At 46.7% G+C, this 19,616-nt stretch overlaps 2 protein-coding genes across 4 annotated transcripts in view; one reads left to right on the top strand and one right to left on the bottom strand.

Moving 5' to 3' along the window:
• The window catches only part of apip (APAF1 interacting protein), a 53,643-nt gene extending 42,839 nt beyond the window's left edge, over positions 1 to 10,804 (bottom strand). For both annotated transcript variants that reach the window (XM_080190535.1, XM_080190536.1), the window contains exon 1: positions 10,697 to 10,804. In XM_080190535.1, coding sequence (XP_080046661.1) covers positions 10,697 to 10,804 — 108 coding nt within the window. The remainder of the gene's footprint in view (positions 1 to 10,696) is intronic.
• The window catches only part of pdhx (pyruvate dehydrogenase complex component X), a 234,416-nt gene continuing 225,602 nt past the window's right edge, over positions 10,803 to 19,616 (top strand). For both annotated transcript variants that reach the window (XM_080190532.1, XM_080190534.1), the window contains exon 1: positions 10,803 to 10,932. In XM_080190532.1, coding sequence (XP_080046658.1) covers positions 10,803 to 10,932 — 130 coding nt within the window. The remainder of the gene's footprint in view (positions 10,933 to 19,616) is intronic.

The raw sequence follows: 19,616 nt of genomic DNA, 5'->3' as shown, positions 1-19,616 counted from the left end.
GTCCTATTTTACCATCACGTTGTGCCCATTTTTGGGCACGAAAATTTGGTAAAGTCAGGCATGAGGCGAGTAGTGTGATCCGCGCCTGTCTCTGCCGTGGTTCCCCCTTTATCAAGACCCAAAAATGGCCATGCTCTGGACCATGCCCAAAACGGGCCGACAGCTATTTAAATACATTCGCATGCATTTAAATTGACTTAACAGGCTGCACGCCCAACTTTATCGGCAATTCTCCCTTTACCACTGTGTTCGCCCATCCAGAATCAGCGCAAAACAGACATGCTCCATAGGTCAATTCGGGCGCTCGAGTTAGTGAAGAGGTATGTGCCAAGTGTCCGATGGCTTTCTGCTCGAAATCGTTGGTGGTGGTTGGGGGGTGGGGAGAGAAAGAAGGTGGGTCCGTTGCCATTCTGCCTGAGATCAGTGGAGTGGATGGGTGGGTCTGCTGCCACTCCGCCTGAGATCTGTTGAGGACAATTGGGGGTCTGCTGCCACTCTGTCTGTGATCATGCATCCGAGGGTTCTGAAAGAAATGGCAGAGGTGATAGTGGATGCCTTGGTGGTTATTTTCCAAACGTCGTTGGATTCCGGGGAAGTGCCGGAAGATTGGAAAGCGGCTAATGTTACGCCGTTGTTTAAGAAGGGTGCCAGGCAAAAGGCAGGGAATTATAGGCCGGTTAGTTTAACGTCTGTTGGGTAAAATGTTAGAATCCATCATCAAGGAGGAAATAGCGAGGCATCTTAAGGGGAATTGCTTGATAGAGCAGACGCAGCACGGTTTCGTTAAGGGGAAGTCGTGTCTGACAAATTTATTGGAGTTCTATGAGGATGTGTCTAGGGCGGTGGATAGAGGAGAGCCGGTGGATGTGGTCTTTCTTGATTTTCAGAAGGTGTTTGACAAGGTACCTCACAAGAGGTTATTGCAGAAGGTAAGGGGGCATGGAGTTGGGGGTAGGGTGTTAGCGTGGATAGAGGATTGGTTGTCAAATAGGAGACAGAGAGTGGGGGTTAATGGGTGCTATTCGGATTGGCGGTTGGTGACTAGTGGAGTGCCCCAGGGGTCGGTGCTGGGGCCTCAGCTATTTACCATTTATATAGATGATCTGGAGGAGGGAACCGAGTGTAGGGTGTCGAAATTTGCTGATGACACCAAGATTGGTGGAACGGCAAATTGTGCGGAGAGTGTGGAGAGTCTGCAGAAGGATCTAGATAGGCTGGGCGAATGGGCCAGGAAATGGCAAATGGAATTTAATGTTGGCAAGTGCGAGGTGGTCCACTTTGGCAGGAATAATGGTAGGAAGGACTATTACTTACATGGCGAAAAACTGCAGTAGGCGACAGTGCAGAGGGACCTCGGGGTCCTTGTGCATGAGTCGCAAAAACCCAGCCTGCAGGTGCAGCAGGTGGTCAGGAAGGCGAATGGAATGCTGGCCTTCATAGCGAGGGGGATTGAATATAAAAGTAAGGAGGTCTTGCTGCAGCTGTATAGGGCATTGGTGAGGCCGTAGCTGGAGTACTGTGTGCAGTTTTGGTCGCCGTACTTACGCAAGGATATTTTGGCCTTGGAGGGAGTGCAGAGGAGGTTTACTAGGCTGATGCCAGAGTTGAGGGGGTTGAGCTACAAGGAGAGGCTGAATAAACTAGGCTTGTACTCGTTAGAGTTTAGAAGAATGAGGGGAGATCTCATTGAGACGTATAAGATGATGAATGGGATGGATAGGATAGAGGTGGTGAGGCTCTTCCCGCTCAGAAAGGACAGTAGGACTAGAGGGCACAGCCTCAAGATAAAGGGGGGGCGATTTAGAACGGAGTTGAGAAGGAACTTCTTCACTCAAAGGGTGGTGAATCTCTGCCCGTTGAGGTGGTGCAGGCTGCCTCGCTAAATATTTTTAAGACGCGGGTTGATGGGTTTTTGATAAGCGAGGGGATTAAGGGTTATGGGGAGAGGGCGGGAATGTGGAACTGAGACATGACAGATCAGCCATAATCTTATTGAATGGCGGGGCAGGCTCGAAGGGCTGGATGGCCTATTCCTGCTCCTATTTCTTATGTTCTTATCAGTGGAGGGAAGGGCAGGGATGAAGGGATGTTGTAGAGGAGCAGCATTCCATCATTTATTTTCTGTGCGCGTGCAGTTGGAGATGTCAATTGGGGCTGCAGGGTTTCAGGTGCATTAAACCCCCCCACAGGCTTGTGTAGTACTATTTGGAATCGCTGCTATTTTTGCAGGCACAGTGCGTATGGGGGCACCTGAGAACAGGTGTAAAAGTTGGATCTGAAACACTCCCAGCACTTAGAATCAAAATGGTAAAATAGGGCCCATAGTGCAGAGTGGGAAGAAAAACTACTGGGTCAGGCATTCTTGCTGAATGCAGTCTGTTTGTTTGGCCATTAACAGTAAGCATGCAAGAAATTGCAGTTAAATTTGGGGCGGCATGGTAGCACAGTGGTTAGCACTGCTGCCTCACAGTGCCAGGAACCCAGGTTCAATTCCAGCCTCGGGTGACTGTCAGTGTGGAGTTTGCATGTTCTCCCCGTGTCTGTGTGCATTTCTTCCAGATGCCCCAGTTTCTTCCCCCATCCAACGACGTGCAGGTTAGATGGATTGGCCATACTAAATTGCCCTTTAGTGTCAGGCGGATTAGCAGGGTAAATACATAGGGTTACAGGTATAGGGCATGGGTGGTATTGTTGTGTAGACTCGATGGGCCAATTTTCCATTTTCTGCACTATAGGGATTTTATAATTCCATTAATTTAGAATCCCTGGTCATTAGGTGTCTTGTGCTGCCTAGGGAACCTCCAGCTCCACTATCTGCCAATTAACAAATCTCCAATGCAATTTTTCTTTCAATAGAAACAATCTTGGAGAACAATGAGGGTGCAGATAACTGGAAGTACACTCTTCGATGGGAAGAGGCGGATAAGCGAACAAAAGGATGGCATTGTTTGATGTCGTCTTATGGGAAAGATTGGGAAGAAGACACTTTCAACATTTGTTTTTCTAAAGCAGAGAAGTGTATTCGCGCAAACTTTCAAGAAAGATGACAGCTACATAAAATAATAATGATACTAATAAGAGTTTGCTTTCTCTAAAGGCTGCAAATGATAAATAAACCACTGCCCAAAGGGCAAACTGGCACTGCCCACTGGAGAGTGGAGCTGTAGCCTAATGGGAGTCGATCGGGTTGGGGTGGGGACCCTCTGCCGCTCTGCGTGGGATCGCTGGGAAAGAGAGGGAGAGGGTATATGGGGTTGGCCATTGGGGTCCGCGGGATGGGATCCGGGCTGTTGTGAGGGATTAGGGCTTGCCAAGGGAGGGAGGGTATGGTATATAGGGGCTGGTCATCAGGATGGGGGAAGGACTGTCCAGTAGTCTGAAGGTGTGGGTGTCAGATGGTGGGACATCAGGGCTGGTCTGGGGAGTTCCAGGAGGCAGCAATTGGGGAGTGGGGGGGTCACAATGTCAGTGACCAGGGGTTTATGGAGCTGGCCAGCAATCAGGGGGCCGGCAATAGGAGGCCACTACACATGCGCCGATCTCCGCGCTGACAGATATGCACTTACGCAGAGGCAAGCATTATGCTGCCAGCCTCTTGGGCGGGAATACTTTCCAGCGTAAATCCCACTGAGGTACTCTGCTATGCTCAGAGTGTCGGAGATTCACTCTGGTAAGTAAGCTAAAAAAACGGCGGGAAACACTCCCCTTTCCTCATAAGTTGGAAAACTTAGACTTTTTTGGGGACAATCCCAGTCCTGGTTTTCAACCAGTCTGGCCACTATCCATTACTGAATGGGACCATGTCCAGTATCTTGCTTCTTGGTAAATAAACTTCAGTGAAGCAGTGGCAGAAACCTGTATTTATTCCTTTGCCTCAAAGTGATGGGGATTCAGTAAACAGTCTTCATTATCATAATAATTTCCTACCCTCATTGAATCTCACTGGATCTCCAAATGTGATGTCGATGAAGTGTACACAATAACATCATCCCTGCATGTGACGATTTCACCACCCGTGCAGTTCGGTATTAGTGGCTTCTGGCAGTGGCCTTCCTATTAACCAATGGATTTTAACTTGGGGAAGGGAAAATTACTGAGTGACTTCCATTTGTTGTTAGAGGTGAGGGAGAGGGGCAGTTAAGGAGGTGATTGGTAATCAAGAAATGGAGCCCCATGGTTCCCCAGACCGATGAGAGCAGATAGCAGTATTGATGCAGGAATGTATGTCCTGGCCAGATCTGGTAATGGATGGGTAAGCTAGTTTTGAGTCAGGTGCATTCAAGTCAGCACCTTTTGGATCTGAGGGAGCGAAGATGGAGGCTGCCAGGGGAAGGTAGGATATGGGAATATGTTGCTGTATGTGAAGGCACTGAAGGTGCAGGTGAGGGAATGATGAAGAATGGCAAATGGAGAATAAGAAAGCAGGTATTTGGGAGCCTATGGGTGTGAAAGTAAATAACTTTGAAGAAAATATTTATCCAGTGGTGGAGAATGGCAGGTAGGGAAGTGAAATTTCTTGTAGAAAGTTTTAAAGCAGGTCTGGTTTATTGGTACCATCACCAGATAGTTAACTCTTCTGTACTTTTATCATAGACAACCATATGTTACAAATAAATTCGCTTCATTCAACTTTGTGTCACCTGCTGACACATAGCAGGCTTTTCCTTTTCAGCATTGCTATGTATTTGTAGGTGCCAGTAAACCTACATTATTCGATTTTTGTAAAATTCTTAACTATTAATACTACTAATATATAATAAAACTTTTAACTATTAATACTATTCATGAAACCTATGCTCATCCTACATCAGCATTCTTTCACTCCTCATGACATGTCAGTGAATCAAGATTTTCTGGCAACCAGCAGGCTAAATACAAGTTGCATCATTCGCCAGTTTGCACAGTGCTCTGCAACAGGAAGCTGAAGCTGTCAGATCTGTTATGATCAGCTGCAGAAAATACTCAAGTCTCCTGGTCTTAGTGAATTCTGGCACACTTATCTGTGAATGGCAGATGGTAACATGAGATGTCTCCTTTGGGAGCTGGCAACCACCATAAAGTATAAAAGTGATAATGTTCCCACTGCTGCTCCAGCTGTGCTCAGATTGAGCACAGACAAAAAATACCACATGGGGCATCCCTGTGCTATAGTAGTAACCATTCACAATGTGGATCAGTGTTCACACAGGGGGAGCTTGACATTCACAATAACTATATGCTTGACTTTGTTGCACAGGACATAGTACAGTTCTTAAGGAGTTACAGATTTCTACTCAAACAGAATCAACTTTAAGATTCAATTTATGTTTCAGTTTCTGACTGCAGGGATCTATAATTCCTACCTGTCACATTTTATAACAAACACTGTAACATGGAGCCATTCCACCACATCTTAAAATAGCTGTCAGCTCAGCCAAACAAAGACACAGATGTACTTTTGCAGACATTATTCTTGAAGCAGCTCATTTTCCCCCTTCCTTTTTTTCAAGGACCTGGCATAAGGCATAATTGTATACTATGTCCTGTCCCCTGGGTCTCACACACACTTTATGAATCTCACAACTGACAACTGTAATGATAATTTTTTGAAGGGAGTATGTCTCTGTTATAGATCAATTACTATGTGTCATGGCGCTAAAACATTTCTTGCAATTATACTCTTGGGTTATTACAGCAATTACAGCTCTGCACTCAGAGATGCTAAAAGTGGATTCAAAGGAGTTGTAACAGCTGCCACTGGCAGGCTGCGCAGATGGGGCAGCATAGTAACTTATCTCCCCAACAATAATGTGACTTATTTAGGCCACAACTCTGCAACAGAATCCTATAACAATGTTCTTAATGATCCAGCACCTTTTGTTCAATAAGCACTGTTGTTCAGCATTCCAACTGTGTTGATAAACTTCCTGATATTGTTTGTTGAAGCTGCATAGTTCAGTGTCCCACCTTCCTGTCAGGGTGCTGTCAAAACCTACACAAGACGGATATTTCCAGCCTTCCCTGCACGATGCAATTCTGAGCCCTTTTTGAAGAATGCCATTAGAATTAATGCTACATCATGGATTCTACCAAAGCTCAATGTGGACTTAATGAAATGCGATAACTCAATCCAACTGGAGCTACATTATTTTATAATAATCATCCTGTAAACAATTAATGATTTTGTTCTGATTGAAAGTTGTGGGATCACCAAAACAAAACTTACACATGGTCATTTTTTAAATCAAATGTCCCGATTCTATATCAATCAGAGTTCAAAATGTCTGAATGGGAATTTGCTGCTGAAAATAAAATTCAATGAAACAGTAATAGACGCTACTTTGGAGTACAGGAAGAGGAGAAGGCCCTACAATCCCACGATCCTTTGTTTTGGCCATTCAATGAACTCACGTCTGATCTGTGTCTTAACACTGTAAGAAGTCTGACAACACCAAGTTTAAGTCCAACTGATTTATTTGATAGTAAACTCGCAAGCTTTCGAGGTTTGCCCCTTCGTCAGGCGAGTGGAGAGTTCTAGCCTCTGACACAGCATATAACAGCACAGACAGTTTACAGATTACTGATTAGAATGCGAATCTTTACACCTAACCTGCTATTCAAGTCTTAAAGTGGCCAACAATGTGAGTGGAAGGAGCATTAAGCCCAGGTTAAAGAGATGTGTATTGTCTCCAGACAGTACAGTAAGTGAGGTTTAGCAAACCCAGGCAAGTCATGGGGGTTACAGATAGCGCGACATGAACCCAAGATCCCTGTTGAGACCGTCCTCATGTGTGCGGAACTTGGCTATCAGTCTCTGCTCAGTGATTCTGCACTGTCGTGTGTCGTGAAGGCCGCCTTGGAGACTGCTTACCTGAAGGTCAGAGGCCAAATGCCTGTGACCACTGAGTGCTCCTTCCACTCACATTGTTGGCCACTTTAAGACTTGAATAGCAGGTTAGGTGTAAAGATTCGCATTCTAATCAGTAATCTGTAAATGGTCTGTGCTGTTATATGCTCCGTCTGAGGCCAGAACTCTCCACTCGCCTGATGAAGGGATAAACCCCGAAAGCTTGCGAGTTTATTATCAAATAAATCGGTTGGACTTAAACCTGGTGTTGTCAGACTTCTTACTGTGTTTACCCCAGTCCAAAGCCGGCATCTCCACATCTGTGTCTTAGCTCCAGCCACCTGCCTTGACTCCACATGCTTATCTTTAACTGGTAAAGCCCTATCAACTTGAGATTTTAAACTGTTAATTGAACTGGTATCCATCGCTTTTTGTGGAGCAATTTCACCCTTTACACAAAGAAGCATTTCCTAATTTCTCTCAAAGACCTGGCTCTAAGGTAAAGGTTACCTTGTCCTAGACACACGCAACAGCAGAAAATATTTCTATCTAACCTATTATCATAGAATGCTACAGTTCAGAGAGGGGCCATTCGGCCCATCTAGTCTGCACCAACCACAATCCCACCCAGGCCCTATCCTATATCCCTACACATTTACCCCCTAATCCCTCTAATCTTTGCATCCCAGGACACTAAGGGGCAATTTAGAATGGCCACACATCTTTGGACTGTGGGAGGAAACCGGAGCACCTGGAGGAAACCCATGCAGACACAGGGAGAATGTGCAAACTCCACACAGTGACCCAAGCCGGGATTTGAATCCAGGTTCCTGGAGCTGTGAAGCAGCAGTGCTAACCATTGTGCTACCGTGCTGCCCAGCACAGATGAATTCCTTTCAAAATTCTAAAAACCTCAAATGTCCACAATCAGCCCCTCCAGTCTGTCGAGCAGGTGAGCGGGCAGCGGAGTGAGAGGGAAGCAGAGTGAGCAATTAGGGCTTAATATCAAAAGGGCTTGGAAGAAAAAGGGCCAGGTGAGTACGTGTGGAAATTTTCAAAATTACTGCAGTGAATAATGGAGGGGCATGTGATGTGTGGTTTCTGTATGATGTGGGAACTGGTGGACCCCAGGGTCCTCCTCAGTGACCATGTCTGCAGTAAGTGCAAGTTGCTGGAGGAGCTCCAGCTCAAGGTAGATGAGCTGGCCTCTGAGCTACGGACGCTGAGGCTCATCAGGGGGAGAAAGGGTGCCATTGTCAATGGGGTACAAGTAACATCCACCCCCCCTAAACTGGCTAACTCTAAGGGTCAGGAACAAGAGGGGGCTGCTGAGAGGAGGAAGGAGGGTGGGGAGAGGAGGCCTCAGCCTCTCAAGCTGCATAATAGGTTTGAGGTTCTTGCTTCCAGTCTGGACGAGAACGAGGGAGGTGAGGTCGGTGAACAGACTGCACACGGTACAGTGATGCAGCAGGCCATAGGCGAAGAGAAGGGGAAAAGGAACGTAGTTGTAATTGGGGATAGTGGGGTGAAGGGTATTGACACTGTCCTTTGTCACAGTGACAAAGTGCACAGAAGGGTGTGTTGTCTGCCTGGTGCTCGGGTCCGGGATGTCACATCTGGGCTGCAGAGGAACCTGGAGTGGGAGGGTGAGAATCCGGTCGTAGTTGTTCATGTGGGTGCCGACGACGTAGACAAAATGCAAACTGAGGATCTGGGGAGGGAGTATGAAAAGCTGGGAATGGAATTAAAAAGTAGAACCGACAAGGTGGTCATCTCTGGGCTACTGCCTGAACCGAGTGCAGACAGGCGTAGGGTTGATAGGATTAAGGAAGTGAATGGGTGGCTCAGGGATTGGTGTGGGAGGAATGGGTTTGAATTTATGGGGCATTGGCACCAGTATTGGGGTAGGTGGGACCTGTGCAGGTGGGATGGGGTTGGTCTGAACCGTGCTGGGATCAGAGTGCTGGCTAATCGTGTAAAGAGGACTGTAGACAGGGCTTTAAACTAATTGGGGGGGGGGGAAGGTGTGAGGGTAGGTGACATTACGGGGTCTAAAGTTAAGGAGACGGTACAGGTAAGGATAGAGGCCGAGGATGTCCCAATAATAGAGGGAGTAAGGGGCGTGAGTATGGTTGGTGGCGTTCCAGCAAATAAGGTCCAGGTGAAGGCTGGGATGAAGGTGCTTTATCTGAATGCGCGAAGCATTTGGAATAAAGTAGATGAGTTGGTGGCGCAGATCGACACAAATGGATATGATCTGGTGGCCATTACAGAGACGTGGCTGCAAGGTGACAGGAACTGGGAGCTGAATGTCCAGGGGTATCAAGTGTTTAGGAAGGATAGGCAGGAGAGAAAAGGGGGGGGCGTAGCTCTGCTGATTAAGGATAGCATCAGGGTGGTAGCGAGGGATGATATTGGAGCCAAGGAGCAGAAGGTGGAATCGTTGTGGGTAGAGATTAGGAACAACAAAGGGAGGAAGACGCTGGTGGGTGTCGTCTATAGGCCCCCGAATAATGATCTGGAGGTGGGGCGGGCTGTTAACGCGCAAATAAGGGCGGCGTGCAGGAATGGGACGGCCGTAGTTATGGGGGATTTCAATCTGCATATTGATTGGTCGACCCATGTTGGACGCGGTGGGCTCGAGGAGGAGTTCTTGGAATGCTGCAGGGATAGTTTCCTGGAACAGTGTGTGTTGGAGCCGACGAGGGAGCGAGCTATCTTGGATCTGGTGCTATGTACTGAGGCAGGTAGAATTAGGGAACTTGCGGTGAAGGATCCTCTTGGGGAGAGTGATCATTGTATGGTGGAGTTTCTGGTGCAGATGGAGGAGGAGAAAGTGGGTTCCCGGACACGCGTCCTTTGTTTGAACAGAGGGGAGTACGGTAGGATGAGAGAAGAATTGGCGAATGTGGACTGGGGGAGCGCGTTGGAAGGTAGGTCTGCTGAGGAGCAGTGAAGGATCTTTAAGGAGATCTTTCTTGGTGCTCAGCGGAAATTTATTCCGATGGTCAAAAAGGACTGTAGGAGGAGAGGTAATAAGCCGTGGATAACGAAGGAGGTGAAGGAAAGTGTTAAATTAAAAGCGGAGGCGTTTAGAGTAGCTAAGAGTAGTGGGTGAGAAGAGGATTGGGAGAGGTTTAAATGTCAACACAGATTGACAAAGAGGTTGATAAAGGAGGGTAGGAGAAACTATGAAGCTGGGCTAGCGCTTAATATAAAAAAGGATAGCAAGAGTTTTTATAAATATATAAAAAGGAAGAGGCTGGCTAGGGTGAACGTTGGTCCCTTAGAGGATGAGAGGGGGGACTTAGTGGTAGGGGATGGGGAAATGGCTGAGGTCTTGAATAACTTTTTTGTTTCGGTCTTCACGGAGGAAGATGTGAATAATTTGCCGGATGTTAGAGATGGAAAGGTGGTAGGACTGGAGGGTCTCGATGACATTACTGTTACTAGAGAGAATGGCCCACTCCAGCTCCTAAATCCTACGTTCCTAACAAACAGCAGCTGAACTGAAGAAAGAGGCACCTTATAGATCATTGGGAAGCCGAGTGATCAGAGCTTCCTTTTTAAATGGGGTGTGTGTTTATCCTCCCACTAGCAGTCAGAACAGTCACACCCACTGAACCCCTGTCTTCGGATGTGAAGCTGCTGTTCTGAGCCTGACAGAAAAATTAACTGTACACAGCCCGCCTGAAATAGGCTCATACTGCAACCAGGCCTGACCCTAAACCTTAACCCTAACCCCGATCTGGGCCCAGTCCCAGCCCCTCACCCCATCTCCAGGCCCCGGCCTGACTCCTGACGGGCCCTGGGCCCAGCCCCGATCCTTAAATCCAGGCCCCTGACCCTGAGCCCAGGCCCCGGCCTCACCTTCCAGACGCCCTCCATTCTCTCTCCCTGTGTTTCGGGTTCGCTCTGAGCGGCTCCCCCTAGGCCCAGGCCCCGCCCCTTCCCGGTTGCTAGGACACTCGCTGTCATGGCCGCCTCCTTGCTCTCCTCTCTCCGCGTCCTTCGGGCCGCCCTTTCGTCCCCGAAAGTCCCGCTCGCCCCCGGAGTCCCGTGGATCGGCCGCTGCCGGTACCTGGGCTCCAGTCAGCGGCTGCTCGGTGAGTGACAGCCGCCGGAGGGGATCGGGGGAGAGGGGCAATGGTGGTGAAGCTTGGCAGGAAGCCATGGGAGCAGAGTCACCGGCGCTGGAGTTACACCTGGGCGAGAAACACCTCAGGAGGGAGGTATCACCTTCCCGGGATGGTGGGGTGGATAGGGAGGGAGGTAATGCTCTTACGAGGTTTTGGGCGGGGAGGGAGGTAATGCCCTCACGGCGTGGGCGGGGAGGGAGGTAATGCCCTCACGGCGTGGGCGGGGAGGGAGGTAATGCCCTCACGGCGTGGGCGGGGAGGGAGGTAATGCCCTCACGGCGTGGGCGGGGAGGGAGGTAATGCCCTCACGGCGTGGGCGGGGAGGGAGGTAATGCCCTCACGGCGTGGGCGGGGAGGGAGGTAATGCCCTCACGGCGTGGGCGGGGAGGGAGGTAATGCCCTCACGGCGTGGGCGGGGAGGGAGGTAATGCCCTCACGGCGTGGGCGGGGAGGGAGGTAATGCCCTCACGGCGTGGGCGGGGAGGGAGGTAATGCCCTCACGGCGTGGGCGGGGAGGGAGGTAATGCCCTCACGGCGTGGGCGGGGAGGGAGGTAATGCCTCTTGGAGTGATGGGGTGGGTAGGGATTTGACTTGATTTTATTATTGTCACATGTATTAGTGAATAGTAGAAAGTATTGTTTCTTTCATGATACACAGACAAAGCATACTGTTACAGAGAAGAAGAAAGTGCAGGATGTAGTGTTACAGTCATAGGGTGTAGAGAAAGATCAACTTAATTCGAGGTAGATCCAGTCAGAGGTCTGATGGCAATGGGAAAGAAGTTGTTCTTGAGTTAGTTGATATGTATTCTCAGATTTTTGAATCTTTTTCCTGATGGAAGAAAGTAGAGGAGAGTATGTCCGAGGTACGTGGGGTCCTTAATTATGCTAGCTGTTTTTCGGAGGCAGTGGGAAGTGTAGCCAGTATCAATGTGTGGAAGGCTGGTTTGAGTGATGGACTGGGCTCCTTTCACAACCCCTTGTAGTTTCTTGTGGACTTGGACAGAGCAGGAGCCATATCAAGCTGTGATACAACCAGAAGGAATGATTTCTGTGGTGCATCTATAAAAGTTGATGAGAGTGGTAGCAGACATGATGAATTTTCTTGAGTCTTCTGAGAAAGTAGAGGTGTTGGTAGTCTATCTTCACTACAGTTTTGGCATGGGAGGAACCAGGACAGGTTGTTGGTGATTTGGGCACTTATAAACTTGAAGCTCTCGACTATTTCTACTTCATCCCCATTGATGTCGACAGGGGCATGACCTCCACTATGCTTCCTGAAGTCGATGATTATCTCCTTTGTTTTATTGACATTGAGGGAGAGATTATTGTCGTTGCAGCAGTTCACCTGATTTTCTATCTCTTTCCTGTGCTCTGGCCATTGTTTGAGATCCGACCCACTACAGTGGAGGGAGGTAATGCGCTCTGGGGGTGGGTAATGCCATCTTGGGATGTGGTATGGGTAGGGAGGGAGGTAACACTCTCAGTGGGTGGTGGGTAGGGAGGTAACACCCTCACAGGGTGGTGGATCAGGAAGTAATACCCTCACAGGGATGTTACCAGTTCCTTCAGGTGGTGGGGTGGGAGGGTTGTACAAATCCATGTGATGTTTGTAGGCGAACATTGTTAAACATCTGAGTCTTGATTCGGTAGCGGAGAGAGAAATTAGCTGCTCCTGAACCACCTCTAAAGTGGGGCAGATTATAATGTTTGTTCTTTTGAAGTCAGGAGGATGCTGCCAATACACTCACATTTATTGCTTACCATGAAGCTCAAGGGAAGTGCTCTACACCTGCTCTTCACCTAGTGAGGACCTAGATATGTTTTTGCAAGTTGTACAGTGATGAACCAATAGCCTTCCTTTTTGGAAGGTGGCAGATGTGGGTGGATACTTTTTCGGCTTGGATAGCCTTAACTCCATGTCTACATCCAACATGGGATTTAGTATTCTTGAATCATAGAATAATACAGCACAACCTTTCAGCCCATGTAATCTGCACTGTTTCTTTGAAGAACACTTGGGTATTCCCACTCCTCACTCTGGTTGTGGATGGGGCTTTTTCTGAATGGAGGTCAGTCACCAGCGGTGTGCCTCAAGGATCTGTTCTGGGACCCTTGTTGTTTGTCATTTTCATAAATGACCTGGATGAGGAAGTGGAGGGATGGGTAAGTAAGTTCGCTGATGACACTAAGGTCGGTGGTGTTGTGGATGGTCTGGAAGGATGGCAAAAGTTGCAGCAGGACATAGATAGGATGCAGGACTGGGCGGAGAAGTGGCAGATGGACTTCAACGCGGATAAATGTGTAGTCGTCCATTTTGGCAGAACCAACGGGATGAACGAGTACACTATCAAGGGCAGAAGTCTGAGTAGTGTTGAAGAGCAGAAGGATCTGGGGGTCCGGGTCCACAGGACTCTTAAATCGGCCTCGCAGGTGGAGGAGGTGGTCAAGAAGGCGTATGGTGTACTGGCCTTCATTAATCGAGGGATTGAGTTTAGGAGTCGGGAGGTAATGCTGCAACTTTATAAGACCCTTGTCAGGCCTCATTTAGAGTATTGTGCGCAGTTCTGGTCGCCTCACTATAGGAAAGATGTAGAAGCTATTGAGAGGGTACAGAGGAGATTTACAAGGATGTTGCCTGGACTGGGAGGCATGCCTTATGAAGTTAGGTTGAGGGAGCTGGGACTCTTTTCCCTGGAGAGACGAAGGTTGAGAGGCGACCTGATAGAGGTTTACAAAATGTTGAGAGGAATAGATAGGGTGGACTCTCAGAGGCTATTTCCCCGGGTTGAAATGGTTGCTACGAGAGGACACAGATTTAAGGTGCAAGGAGGGAAGTTCAGAAGTGATGTTAGGGATAAGTTTTTCACTCAGAGGGTGGTGAGTGAATGGAATCGGCTGCCGTCAGTGGTGGTGGAGGCGAACTCGCTGGGGTCTTTTAAAAGACTTCTGGATGAGTATATGGGGTTTAATGAGATTGAGGGTTATAGATAGGTCTGTAGGTTGGTAGGTGTTGATGTGATCGGCGCAACTCGTGGGCCGAAGGGCCTGTTTGTGCTGTAGTGTTCTATGTTTTCCCAAGTGCATTTTGTTCACTTTCAATAATTTATCAGTTCCCATTGAAAAACTACTTTTGAATTTCTATCAACCACCCTATCAGACCGTGCATTTCAAATCTGAAGCACAGTTTTTCTTTTGTGTCACGTTTGGTCAGAATTACACACTGTTCCATCTGGGGCCAAACCAGTATTTTACGATGGTTTATTGTGACTTCTTGGTTTTGTACTCTATGCCTCCTCAATACTTCATTTATCTGGATGATCATTCTAGACCAGCTTATTCTGGTTTCTGCTTTTCAGTAATTTAAATTTAAACTCTCTCATCTTAACTTCTTTATTCACTTTTGAAATAACAATCTGCGTTCGCTCTACCAAACAGTATACTTTCTGGACAATTAAAACTTGAATTTCTCAAATCTTATCTTAAAACTACTTCTTTTTCTACTTTGGATTATAATTGGTTATTTTCCTTTCCAATATGTTTACAGATGTGGTTACATGGTGAACAGGCGAATCTAGGCCTTAGATTTGACAGAATAGAAGAACAGATATAATAAAATTAGTGGAATAAAAGCGCAAGGCTGAGCCAAAATGAAATTATTACTATAAAATGAGTGAGCCAAAAATTGTGTTGTAAACTGATCTAAAGTTAGATGAGAAAATTAGGAAAAATAATAAAGCTAAATATTCAAAATAATTGAAAATTGAGTAATGTGATTGAATCTATGAAGTATTTAAAACAATTTATTTAAAATAAAATTGGGGAGTTAGGAGCTAGTGGTGGGAGTAGGCTTCAGGAGACCTAGCGGCTGATACATGGAGAGGATTTTTTTTATTTGTTCATGGGATGTGGACATGGTGAACAGCCTTTTTGAACTGTTGCAGTCCATGTGGCATAAGTACATCCATTGATGTTAGGGAGGGAATTCCAGAATTTGACCCAGTGAAGGTTGAAGTCAGGATGGTGAGTGGCTTGGAGAAGAACTTGTGGGTGGTGGTGTTTCCAAATATCTGCTGTTCTTGTCTTTCTGTGATGTGGAGATGCCGGCATTGGGCTGGGGAAGGCACAGTAAGAAGTCTCTCAAAATCAGATTAATGTCCAACAGGTTTATTTGGTAGAATAAGCTTTTAGAGCACTGCTCCTTCATCAGGAGGGGCCACTGTCATACTGAGCAGAACGGATTATTGCAAAGAAGTGTACCAACACCTGAACAACCAGTAACACTACAGTTATCCATAGATCCAACCAAAGAACACACTCGTCAACTTAACAGTCTGATCAAGATCTTTGATCTGGATCTTCAGAGCCCCCTCTGTGCTCTCATCCTACATACTCCCGCATTGGAGATCTCTACTGCCTCCCGAAGATACACAAGGCCAGCACGCTCGGCTGTCCCATCGTATCAGGCAATGGGACCCTGTGTGAGAACCTCCCCGACTATGTCGTGGGCATCCTGAAACCCATCAGACAAAAAATTCCAGCTCTGTTGTGACACTACGAAGTTCATAGAATCCTACAGTGCAGATAGAGGCCCTTCAGCCCATCAAGTCTGCACCGACCACAATCCCACTCAGACCCTAGCCCCATATCCCTACATATTTTTTACCCACTAGTCCCTCTAATCTACGCATCTCAGGACACCAAGGGGCAATTTAGCATGGCCAATCAACCTAACCTGCACATCTTTGGACTGTGGGAGGAAACCAGAGCACCGGGAGGAAACCCATGCAGACATGAGGAGAATGTGCAAACTCCACACAGACAGTGACCCGAGCCGGGAATCGAACCCAGGACCCTGGAGCTGTGAAGCAACAGTGCTAACCACTGTGCTACCCCAGAAACTCAACGCATATGGAGCAGTTGAATCAGGAGCACTCCTCGTCACAATGGATGTCTCAGCACTCTACACCAGTGTCCCCCACAATGACGGCACTGCTGCAACTACCTCAGTACTCAACGCTGACAATTGCCAATTTCCAGAGGCAATTCTACAACTCATCCCCTTCACCCTGGACCACAATGTTTTCACCTTCAACAACCAGTCCTTCATTCAGACACATGGAACAGCCATGGGGACCAAAGTCACACCTTAACATGCCAACATCTTCATGCACAAGCCTGAAAAGACTTGTTCATAATACAGGACCTTCAACCTATGCTACACACCAATGACATTTTCTTCCTTTGGACTCTGGTGAAAGATCACTGGAACAACTACATGATGACATCAACAAGTTCTATCCCACCATCAGACTCACCATTAACTATTCTCCAGAATCGGTTGCATTCTTGAACACATGCATCTCCATCAAGGACGGTCACCTCAGCACTTCACTGTACGTCAAGCCCACTGGCTAACCTCACAATATTTCACTTCTCCAGCTTCTACCCTAAACACTTTAAAGAAGCCATCCCCTACAGACAAGCCCCCCATATACACAGGATCTGCTCAGATGGGGACACCTACAGATGCTGAAAGATACCAACATAAGAACAGAATATGGTGCTTGATTCATCAATTGACAACTCCGACGCGCCACAGCAAAAAACCACACCGACCTCCTCAGAAGACAAACATGGGACACAGCGGACACAGTACCCTTCGTTGTCCAGTACTTCCCCAGAGCGAAGAAGCTATGATGTCTTCTCCGGAGCCCTCAACATGTCATCGATGAAGACAAACATCTTGCCAAGGCCATCCCCGCACCCCAACTAATTGCCTTCAGACAACAGACCGTTGTCCACAGCGAACTACCAAACCTTCAGGAGAACAGTGACACAACACCACACAAACCTGCCACAGCAATTTCTGCAAGACGTGCCGGATCATCGACATGGTTGCCATCATTTCATGTGAGAACTCCATCATCAGGTACATGGTACATACTCTTGTGACTCGGCCAACGTTGTCTACCTGATACGCTGCAGGAAAGGATGTCCTGAGGCATGGTATATTGTGAGACCATGCAGTCGCTATGACAGCTGATGAATGGACACCACTCGACAATTACCAGGCAAGAGTGTTCTCTTCCTGTTGGCGAATACTTCAGCAGTTAAGGGCATTCAGCCTCTGATCTTCAGGTAAGCATTGTCCAAGGCAGCCTTCATGACACATGACAACGCAGAATCACCGAGCAGAAACTGATAGCCAAGTTCGGCACACATGCAGACAACTCAACTGGGATCTTGGGTTCATGTCACACTATCTGTAACCCCCATAACATACCTGGGCTTGCAAAATTTCACTAACTGTGCTGGCTTGAGTCAATTTACATCCTTTTAACCTGTGCTTGGTTCTTTCTCCACTCGCATTATCTGTACTGTAAGAACCTGATTATCTGCTAAGACTCGTGTTCCAACCATCGTCTTGTAAACTGAGTCCGTACCTATATGTCCCCTGTTTGTGGATTCAACTCTTCACTCACCTGATGAAGAAGCAGTGCTCTGAAAGCTTGTGCTACCAAATAATGTTGGACTTTAACCTGGTGTTGTGAGACTTCTTACTGTGCTTGACCTTCTAGGTATTAGAGGTTGCGTTTTGTAAGGTGCTGTTGAAGGAGTCTTGCTGCAGTGGATGCATCTTGTCGATGGTACGCACTGTTACCAGCATTTTGCCAGTGGAGGGAATGAACATTGAATGTGATGTATGTGGTGCCAATCAAGCAGGCTGCTTTGTCCTGGATGTGTTGAACTTGCCGAGTGCAGTTGGAGTTGTATCATACAGATTAGTAGAGTATTCAATCACGCTCTTGTACCTTTTTGATTGTGGAAAGATTTGTTTGGATTGTCCCCAGGATGTTGCTAATGCCACAGAACATCAAGAGGAGATAGTTACATTCTCTCTTGTTGAAGATGGTCACTGCCCAGCACTTACGTGACACAAATGTTTCTTGCCACTGAAAGAATGAGAGATTAATTTTGGTAGGCAATAGAGAATAAATGGTACAATTTTAGGGGATGTGTAGTAACTGAGAGACCTGAGGGTTTACGTACATAAGTCTTTGATGGTAGCAAGACAACTTAAGAAGACTATTTAAAAAAAACATATATTGGTTTCATGTCTTTATAAAAAGAGAAGTAGAACACAAAATCAAGGATGTTACAGAAATACTTTAAAACACAAGTCCAAGCCAGTATTATGTCCAGGTCTAGGTGCCATACTTTAGGAAAGATGGCCTTGGAGAGGGTTTCGGGGAGTCTTATTAGACTGATACCAAGGATGAAAGACTTCAGTTTAATTGAAGAGAAACTGGGCAGATTCTCCTTGGAGCAGAGAATGCTAAAAGGGGAGATTTGACCGAGATGTTCAAAATCATAAAACGTTTACATGAATAAAGAGAAATTGTTTCCAGTGACATCGGGTAAACAACTAGAGGACACAAATTTGTGGTTATTAACATAAGAATCAGAGGCGATGTGAGGAGAAGATATTTAAACAAAAAATTATGATTTGGAAAGCACTGTCTGAAAGGTTGGTTGAAACAAATTCAATAATAATTTTCATATATATTCAATGTAACTATATTACTCGATGTGACTTAATACTCAAATGCAACCATATTGAAGTTTTTGGGGAACGAACAGGTATGATGGGCCAATTGGCTGACTGCCTTCTCTCACTCTCACTAGTATGGGCAATGAAACAGTAGGTGTTACAGAAACACGGGTTTGGCTGGAACTGAGAATTGAATGTTCCTGGTTTGAACAGTTTCAGGAGTGGCATGGTTGTGCTGTCAATACTAGTGAAGCATTCTACTGGAGCATGTGAATGCATTGACATTATAGGGATTGAGTTAAGGCTGAATCCATATACGCAGGGTGAAGGAGTAAGATTGGAATGTTCATTATAGGTCACCTGAGGGTGACTCAGTGAGAACAGACAGTTCAGCAGCACGTGAGAGATGGGGACAATAAAATTAGGGTTTTGTTTGGGTGATTCTAGAGCATACCACTGTAAAAGCAATGCATGTTGTCACAGTGTGAAAGCACCCAAGCTGCTCCTGGATTGGTCTGTTTCTAATCCAATGAGAGAAGCAGCATTGCTGGAAATTAGGAAATTGAATGATGTGCTTGGGGAATGGTGGTATAGTGGTTATGTTACTGGACTACTAATTGCAGAGATCTGGGTTAATGCTGTGGGGATACGGGTTCAAATCCCACCAGAGAGCTGGTGGAATTTAAAATCCATTAATTAATAAATCTGAATTTAAAATCTAGCCTCTACTGTAATGGTGACCAAACTATCAGACTGTCGTAAAAACCCATTTGGTTCACTAATGGAAGAAAATGTGTCACCCTTACCTGGTCTAGCATTCATGGGATTCCAAACTCAGAGCAATGTGGTTGACTTTTAACTGCCTTCTGAAATATCTGAGCAAACTCTCAGTTCTGCAAAACTGACAGAAAAATCACAAAGGAACAAAATCATGGCATTGACCTAGGCACTGCAAGTGACAGTGGCACACTATGCCCTGTTAATCCTGCAAAGTCCTCTGTAGGACCTGGGGGCATGCGCCAAAATTGGGAGGACTGCCCCACAAACTAGTTAAATGGTTGCATGATTAGTCATATTTACTGAATCACATCTCAAA

This window comes from Carcharhinus amblyrhynchos, chromosome 6 (genome assembly GCF_965287045.1).
Source record: "Carcharhinus amblyrhynchos chromosome 6, sCarAmb.v2.hapA, whole genome shotgun sequence".
NCBI classification, from domain to species: Eukaryota; Metazoa; Chordata; class Chondrichthyes; order Carcharhiniformes; family Carcharhinidae; genus Carcharhinus; species Carcharhinus amblyrhynchos.
The sequence above is the reverse complement of the archived record's forward strand: the minus strand, read 5'-3'. Positions and strand labels throughout refer to the sequence as shown.